We start from the raw sequence: 12,377 nt of genomic DNA, 5'->3' as shown, positions 1-12,377 counted from the left end.
ATACGGAAAGTAGTCAGACCCCCTTAAAGTTTTCACTCTTTGTTATATTGCAGCCCTTTGCGAAAATCATTTAAGTTCATTTTTTCCCTCATTAATGTACACACAGCACCCCATATTGCCAGAAAAAAAACTTAATTGTTTCAATGTTTGCTGATTTATTAAAAAAGGAAAACTGAAATATCAACCATGAGTATTCAGATCCTTTGCTGTGACACTCATATTTAACTCTATTTAAGGTGCTGTTCATTTCTTCTGTTCATCCTTAAAAATTGTTCTACAACTTCATTAGAGTCCAGCTGTGTTTGATTATACTGATTGGACTTGATTATGAAAGCCACACACCTGTCTGTATAAGACCTTACAGCTCACAGTGCATGTCAGAGCAAATGAGAATCATGAGGTCAAAGGAACTGCCTGAAGAGCTCAGAGACAGAATTGTGGCAAGGCACAGATCTGGCCAAGGTTACAAAAAGACCACAGTTCCTAAGACCACAGTGGCCTCCATAATCCTGAAATTGAAGACGTTTGGGACGATCAGAACCCTTCCTCGAGCTCGCCGTCCGGCCAAACTCAGCAATTGGGGGAGAAGAGCTTTGGATAGAGATGTAAAGAAGAACCCAAAGATTACTGTGGCTGAGCTCCAGCGATGCAGTCGCGAGATGGGAGAAAGTTCTAGAAAGTCAACCATCACTGCAGCCCCCCACCAGTCGGGACTTTGTAGCAGAGTGGCCCGACGGAAGCCTCTCCTCAGTGCAAGATGCATGAAAACCCACATGGAGCTTGCTAAAAAAACACCTGAAGGACTCCAAGATGGTGAGAAATAAGATTCTCTGGTCTGATGAGACCAAGATAGAAATTGCTGGCCTTAATTCTAAGTGGCGTGTGGAGAAAACCAGGCACTGCTCATCACCTGTCCAATACAGTCCCAACAGTGAAACATGGTGGTGGCAGCATCATGCTGTGGGGGTGTTTTTCAGCTGCAGGGACAGGACGACTGGTTGCAATCGAAGAAAAGATGAATCCGGCCAGGTACAGAGATATCCTGGACGTAAACCTTCTCCAGAGTGCCCAGAACCTCAGACTGGGCTGAAGGTTCACCTTAAAAAAGACAATGACCCTAAGCACACAGGTAAAATACCAAAGGAGTGGCTTCAGAACAACTCTGTGACTGTATACACAGACACAGCGGCTGAAGTAAGTATTTAATACGTCACAGTTTTTCTCACTAAATATATTTCTAAAGGTTATATTGACATCACATTTTCACCAGATGTTGGGAACAACCCGAGTCATTCATACATACCAAGAAAGTAGTACAAATGAGATCATAAATTGTTGTGTGTAAAAATGTGAAATAACACAGGAAAAAAGTATTGAAAACATGAAGAAAGGGAGGTGCAACAAAGCATGGAAAGCCAAGACAACACCTAAAATCTATCAATAATCAAAGAGCAATCCAGCCCCTTGTCAGTGGAAATGAATATCAGCTGGTTCAGTCCTAATTGATGGCCGACAAAAAGGTCTCATTGCCAACGTGTGAGTCAAGACACATCTCATGATGGGTAAGAGAAAAAGTTGTCTCGAGACGAACATAACAATGGCATTGGTTACAGGTGCATATCTAAGCTTCTGAAGGTTCCATTTAGCACGGTGGGGGCTATATTTAAGTGGACAGGCAATCATACTGCCATAGATTTGCCTCAAAGCTCGTTTAAAGTTTGCTGAACAACATTTGGACAAGTCAGTTAAATACTGGAAAATGTAGTCTAGTCTGATGAGAGCAAAATGTAACTGTTTGGATGCCATAATGCACACCACGTTTGGAGGAGACATGGCACTGCACATCACCCTAAAAACACCATACCAATAGTGAAGTTCGGAGATGGGAACATGATGGTGTGGGGCAGCTGAGCAGAAAATGGTACTGGTAAACTTCACATTATTGAAAGAAGGATGAATGGGCAAATGTACCGAGACATTATTAACAAAGGTCTGCTGCCATCTACGAGGATGATGAAAATAAAACGACAGTGAACATTTCATCAGGATAATGATCCAAAACATACTGCCAAAGAAACGCTCAATGGGTTTCAAAGAAAAAAAATTAAGTTGCTTGAATGGCCCAGTCAATCACCTGACTTGAATCCAATCGAAAATCGATGGAAAGAACTCAAGGTCCATAAAAGAAGTCCACTATTGGTACCTTGTACCCTGTACCTGGTACAACAATGCTATGTATCATTTTATAGTCCTAATGAAATGACCTTTTACAATAGTGTGTTGATTCATACAGTACACTGTCTTCTCAAATGTTTGTCTATGCTGCAGGGTCCCATCAAGGTGACGGTGCAGGAACTAGATGGATCATTCAACCATACCTTGCAGATAGAGGAGAGCAGCCTCAAACATGATATTCCATGTCACTCCAAGAGCCGAAGGTGCTGTAAAACATCAACCAAAAATAACCAGAGTTACAATGAAATTGTTCGTTATAATTTTTCATTTTAACTACAGAACGTTTGATTTTGGAAACGGCAGCCTGGCAATATAACGGCTTCCTGACAGTCATGCTAGGTTGAAGTCTCAGTTGGAAATTCCCTGTGTGTATTTTACAATTTACTGTGATCTCCCGCAATAGGTGAAATCAGCTATGTGACGGCTATTTAGTTATTTATCAGAATCATCAGAATCATCTTTATTTGCCAAGTATGTCCAAAAAACACAAGGAATTTGTCTCCGAGAGTTGAAGCCGCTCTAGTACGACAACAGACAGTCAATTGACAGAGAACACTTTTGAGACATTAAGACATTGACAAACTGAGCAACTGAGCAATAAAGGGATGCTAGTTATCTGGTAATGCCTGGTACATTTATTTATTTATTTATTTATTTTTGACATTTTTGCAAAAAGATGCAGAGTCCTCTAGCACTTAGAGCAGTTCGAAAGACTAATATTGCAATAGTCCAGTGCAATGACCACTGTGCAAAGGGCGCCGAGACTTCAAGCGAGTAGTGCGATAATCTGGGAAAATGTTGATTGTGCAAATCTTGCAGATACTACTCAATCAGTGTGCAAATGTAGCAAATGCTGCTCTGGCATGAGTGGCCAGTATTGGTCAGCAACAGATATGCAAATCGTGCAGCGTGGTGAGACTACTACAGTGAGGGCACGAGTCATGTATAATTGGCGCCACAGAAATGTGACAACAAACTCATGTTGTAATAGAATTGTAGATTAGGTGTTTAATATGTTGATTGAAAGAGGGAAGAAGCTGTTGGAATGTCTGCTAGTTCTAGTTTACATTGATCGGTAGCGCCTACCTGAGGGAAGGTGCTGGAAGAGCTGGTGACCGGGATGTGGAGGGTCTGAGAGGATTTTGCGTCTTAGTTCTGGCAGCGTGCAAGTCCTCAAGGGTGGGTAGGTGGGTACCGACAATCCTTTCAGCAGTTTTGATTGTCCGTTGCAGTCGGAGTTTGTCCTTTTTTGTAGCAGCACCAAACCAGACTGTGATGGAAGAACACAGGACTGATTCGATGATCGCTGTGTACAACTGCCTCAGCAGCGCCTGTGGCAGGCCGTGCTTTCTCAAAAGCCACAGGAAGTACATCCTCTGCTGGGCCTTTTTGAGGACGGAGTTGATGTTGGCCACCCACTTCATGTCCTGAGAGAATGTAATTCCCGGGAACTTGAAGGTCTTGACGGTTGACACAAGGCAGCTGGACAACGTGAGGGGTAGCTGTGGCGAAGGATGCCTCCTGAAGTCCATGATCATCTCTACAGTCTTGAGCGTGTTCAGCTCCAGGTTGTGTTGGCCGCACCTCAGCTCGAGCCGCTCCACTTCCTGTCGATATGCAGACTCGTCGCAGTCCTTGATGAGGCCGATGACAGTGGTGTCATCTACAAACTTCAGGAGTTTGACAGCCAGGTGCGTTGAGGTGCAGTCGTTCGTGTAGAGAGAGAAGAGCAGCAGAGAGAGGACACAACCTTGGAGTGCCCCAGTGCTGATGGTGTGTGTGGATGAGGTGGCCTCCCCCAGCCTCACCTGCTGTGTCCTGCCCATCAGGAAGCTGTAAATCCACTGGCAGATGGAAGGTGAGACAGTGAGCTGGAGAAGCTTGGATGAAAGGAGTTCAGGGATGATGGTGTTGAACGCTGAGCTGAAGTCCACGAACTGGTTTCTAGCTCGATTATACAGGGCCCTGTCCCCGCTATGATATGCATCCTCCTTGGGTTGGTGAAGCTGCTTAAGTTTGGCAGTGAACCACGGCTTGTTATTGTTGAATGTGCGAAATGAATTTGTTGGTACACACACATCTTCACAGAAACTGATATAGGATGTGACAGTGTCCGTATTCATCCAGGCTGCCAGCTGAATTTTCTAAGACACTCCAGTCTGTGCAGCTAAACAGCTTTGCTTCATTGGACCACTTTTTCACTGTTTTCACTGTAGGCTTCGCACATTTAAGTTCTTGCTTGTACGTCGGTATTAAGTGAATTAAGCAGTGATCGGACGAGCCCAGTGCTGCATGAGGTTTGGCACTGTATGTGTTATTTAGCCTCGTATAGCAGTGGTCCAAAATGTTATTTTCCCTGGTGGGACAGTCGATGTGCTGCTTGTATTTAGGGAGTTCATGGTTGAGTTTAGCTTTGTTAAAGTCCCTGAGAATAATGAGGGGTTAGTCCGGGTGTTTTTTTTTCAATTTCGTTCACTTGTTCGGCGAGCGTTAGCAGTGCGGCGGTCGTGTTAGCTTGAGGCGGAATGTAAACGGCAGCCAGGATGAATGATGCAAATTCACGCGCCAAGTAGAATGGCTTACAGTTCAAAAACAGCGACTCCAAATGCGGGCTGCAGTGTTTGCTGAGCTCCGTGACGTCCGTACACCATTTTTCATTGATATAGAAGCATATCCCGCCGCCTTTTGTTTTCCCCGATGATGCGGTCTGCTCGGTGAAAATTAAAACCCGAAAGCATGACGCCGCCATCGGGTACAGGCTCACAAAGCCAAGTCTCCGTAAAGCACATGGCGGCGCAACGTCCTAAGTCTTTACTGGTCTTTATCAGAAGATGAAGCTCGTCCATTTTGTTGGGTTGGGAGCACATTCGCGAGGTGGATGGACGGAAACACCAATTTGTACCTTCTCTTGCGGAGTTTCACCTGGATGCCAGCTCGCTTCCCTCTGTGGCGTCGCCTCCGTTTCCATGCGCCGAGGACCGCGGTCGCTGCTTCGGTGAGTAGCTGAGCGGATTTGCGAAAGTTGGTGAAAGAAAGTCCGGAGTAGCCTCCTTTATGGTTAGCAAGTCTCCCCTTGTGTAAGTGAGTCGTGTAATGTCTCCAAAGATGAACAAAAAACAAAAACAATACTAGAGAGCTCGCAACCGAGACGACCACACTGGTTGGCGCCATCTTGTAAATCTATTTATTTATTTATAAGATGTATGAATCGCCCCAATCCCGCATTTATTAATCTTGCCCACACATTTAACCTCGACCATACTCATAAACATTTCCTGTACTCTTAAACAAACGCAATAAATAAATAACATTTTAAATAAAGGTACTCACCTTTTAAGTTGTGTATTTTGAATGCACGGCACAGCTTGGAAGAACATTACATCGGTCACCCTGGTATTTTTTTATGTTCTTCTTTTTGTACCGGACCAAAAATTCAACTCAATTCTAATGGCTGCCGACAGGCGCAAAACATCTCCCTTATTTAAACAGGTCAACAAGTTCCATATTTTCTGCTAGTTACCTGCGACTGGTCGCATCTTCCTCTGCCACTAATTGCCTGATACCCTGTTTGGGTGGCATCGTAGGAAATAAAGTATTGTCATGTCTTCCAATGATGCACGACGAGATGTTAGTCTATTTATCTCAAATTTATTGAAAAAGAATCTAAACGTTACTGTGAGACGTACACTGTCAATAAATTCTCTCTCAGCTCCCCCGCCCCTACGTGCCCCCACCCACACGTCGAAGGTATGTATTCCAAGAGACTCAGAAATCTCAGTACGCAGCTGACTAAGCTTTTGTACTGTTTAGGTATATTATTCTTTGTAATGTTTTAATGAATTTTCATGTTTTGTTTTGTTTTTTGGATAGAAAATGCTTATTGTTCCATGACGATTAAAGTATTTTAATCAATAAATCCCATGCTAAGGCGAATTATCAACAATGTGATTTTAAAAATCTGCAATAGGTGGACTGATGGGTGATAGGTGAGGGATTACTGTATCCCTCTTCCTCCTTTTGTGTTTTTTTCTGGGTACTCAGAGTTCCTCCCACTTCAGACAAAACAATTTTGGGGTTAATTAAAGAGTCTAAATTGCCCATATGAATGGTTCTCTATATGTGCCTGTAATTGATTGCCGACCAGTCAGGCGGGATACGCTCCAAATGTATTGGAACGGCAAGGTCAAGGCCTCTCCATCCACCTCTCTCTCACCTGAAGGATATCTACACAGGACTCAAACGCCATTAAATCAAACTGCACTTAAGCACATGTACTTATTCCCATTACCTTTGCACTAGTTGTTGTTCTCACCGTCCCATTTTGTCTGCACTATATGTATGTCTGAAAAGAGACATACAGTCCCCTCCAAAAGTATAGGAACGGCAAGGTCAATTCCTTTGTTTTTGTTGGATACTGAAGACATTTGGGTTTCAGATCAAAAGATGAACGAGACAAATGAATTCCAGCTGTAAATTCATGGTATTTACATCTAGATGTGTTAAACATCTCAGGACAGCGCATAGTTTGTTTTTCAAGTGAGCAAAATTATTGGACTCGACATTATTTAATTAACTTAAAGTGAATAACGTTTAATATTTGGTGGCATAACCCTTACTTGGAATAACTGCATCAAGCCTGTGACCCATTGACTTCACCAGACTTTTCCAGGCCTTTCCTGCAGTTAAGGTCCGGTAATTGACTTGGCCAGTCTAAGACCTTCCACTTTTTCCCCCCAGATGAAGTCCTTTGTTGTGTTGGCAGTGTGTTTTAGGTCATTGTCTTGTTGCATGATGAAGCTTCTCCCCATTAGTTTGGATGCATTTTTCTGTAAATTGACAAACAAAATTGTTTTGTGGACTTCAGAATTCATTCTACTGCGACTATCATGGGTTAAATCATCAATAAAGATGAGTGAGCTCATTCCAGAAGGAGCCATGCAAGCCCAAGCCATGGCATTACCTTCACCGATGAGCTTGTGTTTTGGATCGTCAGCAGATCGTTTCTTTTCTCTGTCACCCCGGGATCCATATTTTCCTATTATTGCGATATTTTTTAAAAATTATTTTTTATTTTTTTTAAATATTTTTTAGAAAATGGCCTATGAAAACATGTACAGTATATTGTATTTTTAAACGCCATTTCAAATTAGTTGTACATACTGCCAAAAGCGTATTGCTAGCCAAGACGCCCGCGAGCCAGAAGCTGAGTTGCAATATCGTACTTGTTTACGAGTTAACTAGTGACTAGAGCAAAAGTCAGTAGCATTTCCTGTCACTTACCTAATATGTTCCATGTGGGAATTTAGTACACCTCTGTACTGTACCAAAAAAAATAAAAAATCAGAATAGGAATACATGTAATTTTGTACGAGGTGTCTGCGACCCACCCAAAATGGATCCGCGACCCACCAGTTGGGAATCACTGTATCGGTAACAGATAACTTTGTCAACAAAATTCAACCACCATTCAACCATTGGCTTGAATTCCCAATGGTCTAATCACCTGGTTTCCTTATCACAAATATTTTTTTTGGTTTGTTTTCTGGAGCTCATTGCATATTGCACTTGTCAACTGATTCAATTCGCAACTTTATTTGTATTTATTTTTGTATTATTTGTGTTTTTAATTCAACGGACACACCAGTAACTGATTTCCCTCACTTGTCATCAGTGATGACTCTGGGAATCTGACGGTCGGATTGACAATATCACAGCTCTGTTTTTCCTGTCTGGGCTCATTTACAGATCAGTTGTAACGAGACAGGTGTAGGTGGGTGTAGGTGTAAAAATAAACAAATCCAGCAGTCACTTTGGCAGATGAAAAACTGTAATCTGTGTGAATAAAGGAGTTAGAACCTTGTAAAGGGATGCAGCAAATACCATGTAAAATCTGTCTTATTTGGTGGTCAATGTTTTATGTTTTTTTTTTGTTTTTTCCATAGAAACAAGAAAAAGAAGATTCCTCTGATGAATGGAGAGGAAGTGGACATGGATTTATCAGCCATGGAGTAAGACAATTTTTACAGAAAATGCCTTTTGCTTTTCCAAAATAGTTAAGTGCAAGAGAAAAGACTGACAGACACATCAAGAGATTTCTTGTCAACTCAAGCCAATTCTCAACGAAATTTCTTCTGACGTTCAAATGAAAGGGTCGCAGCTAGAACCTGTTTCACCTTTTCAAACTCTGCTGGTGAGGACTCAAACTTGTCCTTCCAGCACTTGTGTTGTTCAGCTGCTTTCACAGCTGAAAAAAAAAAACATTTCCATCCGAAGTAAACTGAATATTCTTATTTACCCATAGTTTTAAACGTCAGGATGAATTAAGTGTGCTGTGATTATCTGCCATATTAGGGCTTTGTGAGCGTCACTCTGAAACATTGGGCCTCATTCACTAACCGTGCGTACGCACAGATTTGTGCTTTAATCGTGCGTAGACGCACAAATTTGTGATTCATCAATATGTTCGTACTTGTTTTTATTTGTTCTCTGCAAACAAATTTATCTCCTCAGACAATGCGTACGGACAAATAAACCGTGATCAACTTTTGTGAAAAAGTCAAACTGACATCTTTTACCCAAAATGCACAACGTATTGGAACTACAGTAATTTATAATAATAATAATAACCTTAATGATAACTTGAACCAGGACTTTGCCAATGAGTTGACTTTAATAAATAACTGTGAAAATGACACCTCTCATCACTTTTAGCCTTGTTCCGTTCCAATGATTGTACATTACGTGCATTAATGTGTGTGTCCATCGCTGCAGCTGTCTGCGTGCAGTCGATGTCACTCAACGAGCAGAAAATGTGATCAGACCGCTCGCATTTCGTAGTTTTTCCAGGGCCATCATCATTCTGTCTAATCCCTATGATAATCTGATTTATATATTTTTGTGATGTTTATGTGATGTAAATTGATTGATTTGCAGACACACCGCCACAATATATTTTGTGCCACATTCTCTAATTCAATTTAGGAATTTATTAAAAACGATGAACATAATTTCTACATGTTTTCGGTTTCTGTGTTTAGCAAGCTTTCCGATGATACCAACATTTTAAGAAAGTTGAGAAAGTTTTGGAGCCGTAATTGTGACTAAACCGCCACGCACTGGCTGAGATGCGTCAAACGAATGCCTTTTTACAGGGAAATAGGGGCGCTGCTTATGGAGATTGCAGCCTGCGGGCATAAAATCCTAATTTAAAATCAGTTCTCATTTACTCACATAAGCACGGTGGTGTGAGGAAAATTGGCCAGGACGCACGTGTCATGAATCTGACGATTTTGCTTTACGTTCAACTTGTGTGCAGAGTGAGAACATTTCTACGCATTCAATTAGTGAATGAGGCTCATTGACTTTATTATCCTTAAGTCAGAATCAGAATCAGAATCATCTTTATTTGCCAAGTATGTCCAAAACACACAAGGAATTTGTCTCCGGTAGTTGGAGCCGCTCTAGTACAACAAACAGTCAATTTACAGAACACTTTGGGGACATAAAGACATTGACAAAAAACAATTGTGCAAAAAGATGCAGAGTCCTCTAGCAATTTGTAACCTGGTTGATAGTATTGTAGCGTATATGGGTCAAATAAAAATGTAATTAATTTAGGAGAAAAGAATGAGCTGGAAGCAATGCCTGCGTTACTTCCGGTTTATCGTAATTTACATTTTTTTTAGCTTGAAAGGGCACCATGTCGCTTTTTATGTGGATAAAATTTAGGAAAAGTGACGAGAAACCTTGTTATCAGTCTCATAATCTGAAGGTTGCTAAATTTTGGTAAGAGTTCTAGACTGGATGAACTTTTGATAAGAGTTGTAGACGGCCAAACACACACAACAATGCAGGTAGTGAATTTTATGGAAAATTTTATGATCTAACATGGGGAATCTACAGGGAAACGACACAGAAAAACACAAAACAAACCAAGTACAAAGCAAACTTACTTGTGATGTGAGATTGGTAGAATGAGCGTGTAGTGAATGCATATAGCTGGGGATTCCTTAATTCATTTGTTTAATTTAAACCCAAATATGTACTAATCTGTACTTTTAGTAGATCGCCTGGGCCAGTCTTCAGCAAGTTGGTTGGGTGAGACGAGCTGACACAGAGAGCATAGTTCCAGCCCTTTTATGGCCGAAGTGAGCCAAAAGGAGAGGTTTTACCCCTCCCTCCTTCCTTTCCCACCACCTTCGGGAGCAAAAGGGGAGCTGGACCCCCTCTGAGTGTTAATTTTCCATTTTGGGATTATTTCGTGGTTTAAAACCAGTGGAATAAAATATAAATTATTGGATTTAAGATAACGAGACCATTTTCCCGCTTTGCACTGTCCCACGCCCATCCTCTTTAATAGTACGAACTAGGTATCTTTGGTGCGGCACGGTGGACGACTGGTTAGAGCGTCTGCCTCACAGTTCTCTGCCTGTGTGGAGTTTGCATGTTCTCCCCGTGCATGCGTGGGTTTTCTCCGGGTACTCCAGTTTCCTCCCACATCCCAAAAACATTTATTGTAGGTTGATTTCTAACTCTAAATTGCCCATAGGTGTGAATGTGAGTGCGAATGGTTGTTTGTTTGTATGTGCCCTGCGATAGGCTGGCAACCAGTTCAGGGTGTACCCCGCCTCCTGCCCGATGATAGCTGGGATAGGCTCCAGCACGCCCGCGACCCTAGTGAGGAGAAGCGGCTCAGAAAATGGATGGATGGAGGTATCTTTGGTCTCCGCTTTGATGCTACGGGTGCTGGTAATTCACTTCGCGTCGGCATACCAAAGCAAATGTCTCTGTCTTGCTTCTATGATTATGGCTGGTGATTCACTTAGCGTCTGTATGTGAAGTTGAGTCTCGCCACTCCGTGGTTGTCAATCTCGGTGGGAAGAACGAGTCTCGCCAGAGACTAGGGTGCTGGGTGTCATCTTTTCTTGCTGTGTCCGCTACATACGTCGGCTTGATCCGGCTCGATGGTGGATCTAGGCGATGTCTCGTTGGAAGATGGGACAGGTTGGCAGGAACACACACAACAATGCAGTTAGCAAAGTACAACCTGAGTGGATATCACGCCCCTTATGGCTATAACAGTTGTTCATGGCAACTTCTTACTTAAGGTCAGGCAGTATGTGTATATAGGTGTCGGTGTCAGGATTGACGTGTGTGGATGGATGTGTGTAGGTGGTTTTATTGGGATGGCAGTGAGACCAGTAATTCGGGGCAGGGGCGAAGCTAAAATTTAGGTCAAGGAGGGGGGTTCATCGCAATCAAATAATCCTCCTCTGTCTGTAATCAAAAAAATCCTCCTCTGTCTGTATCGGGTTAGGTTCGGGTTCAGTCGTTCTTTTCCTACGGAAGATTTTGGGTTGCACATTTGACACTGGTTCAGAAGACCCTGCAAATTCTGAGTCTTTCGATAGAGCAGGTAGGCGATGCCGAAAGTCATGCAGTAACCGAGACTGACCAAGGCAATTAAGATGTTGTCTGCTGCGGACCAGGAGTGCATGAGCGGGAGCTCGGGTGTTCTGCCCTCAGTGCTAATGGTGCGGAGGGTGTTGTCAATGTGGGTGATGTCAATCGCCTGAGTTCCTTCAAACTGGATCTATGTAAGCGTCTCAGGATTAACCTCCAATTTGTACTGTCCGAAAAAGTTCTCATAATTTTCGGCTGGCAGGTGGTAGAGGTCGACGTCCTCAATATGCAAAATGGCATCTTTGGGGACGTCAAGCCACATGGTTTGATTTGGCAGGCGAGTCTCGTCGTGGTGGTCGTAACTCAGCGTTGTGCTTAGGGCTGGCGTGTTGAATAGCCACTTGGACCCAACAATTTCCGCGTGAGTAGTTGTAACCTGGTAGCAAGGTGGAGCTTCTGCTCTACACCATGACCCATCCTTCATGGGCTTCAGGCCACAAATCTCATCCTCTACATTTCGGATGAATGGCTTACTGGGACACAGGTAATGGATGTCTTTGGTGCGGATGCACGTGCAAATATGGCGCCAGATACAGACCAGGATTACTATCGTGATAGGCGACTACCGCGGGAGTACTGTTTTGGACGTATGTTTCGCTTTTCCAGATGCCAACATTAATTACGTCTTTTAGGCGATAGCTGTTGCGGGAGTCGATAATTGGAAGAGTAACAAGGAAGGC

At 42.8% G+C, this 12,377-nt stretch overlaps 1 protein-coding gene across 5 annotated transcripts in view; it reads left to right on the top strand.

Annotated features, from left to right (window-relative positions):
• Positions 1–12,377, top strand: part of taf2 (TAF2 RNA polymerase II, TATA box binding protein (TBP)-associated factor) — a 184,384-nt gene that overhangs the window by 107,303 nt on the left and 64,704 nt on the right. For all 5 annotated transcript variants that reach the window (XM_061673613.1, XM_061673614.1, XM_061673616.1 and 2 more), the window contains 2 exons: positions 2,329–2,438; positions 8,178–8,243. In XM_061673613.1, coding sequence (XP_061529597.1) covers positions 2,329–2,438; positions 8,178–8,243 — 176 coding nt within the window. The remainder of the gene's footprint in view (positions 1–2,328; positions 2,439–8,177; positions 8,244–12,377) is intronic.

The sequence above is a fragment of the Phycodurus eques genome, chromosome 4, assembly GCF_024500275.1.
Source record: "Phycodurus eques isolate BA_2022a chromosome 4, UOR_Pequ_1.1, whole genome shotgun sequence".
Lineage (NCBI taxonomy): Eukaryota > Metazoa > Chordata > Actinopteri > Syngnathiformes > Syngnathidae > Phycodurus > Phycodurus eques.
The sequence above is the reverse complement of the archived record's forward strand: the minus strand, read 5'-3'. Positions and strand labels throughout refer to the sequence as shown.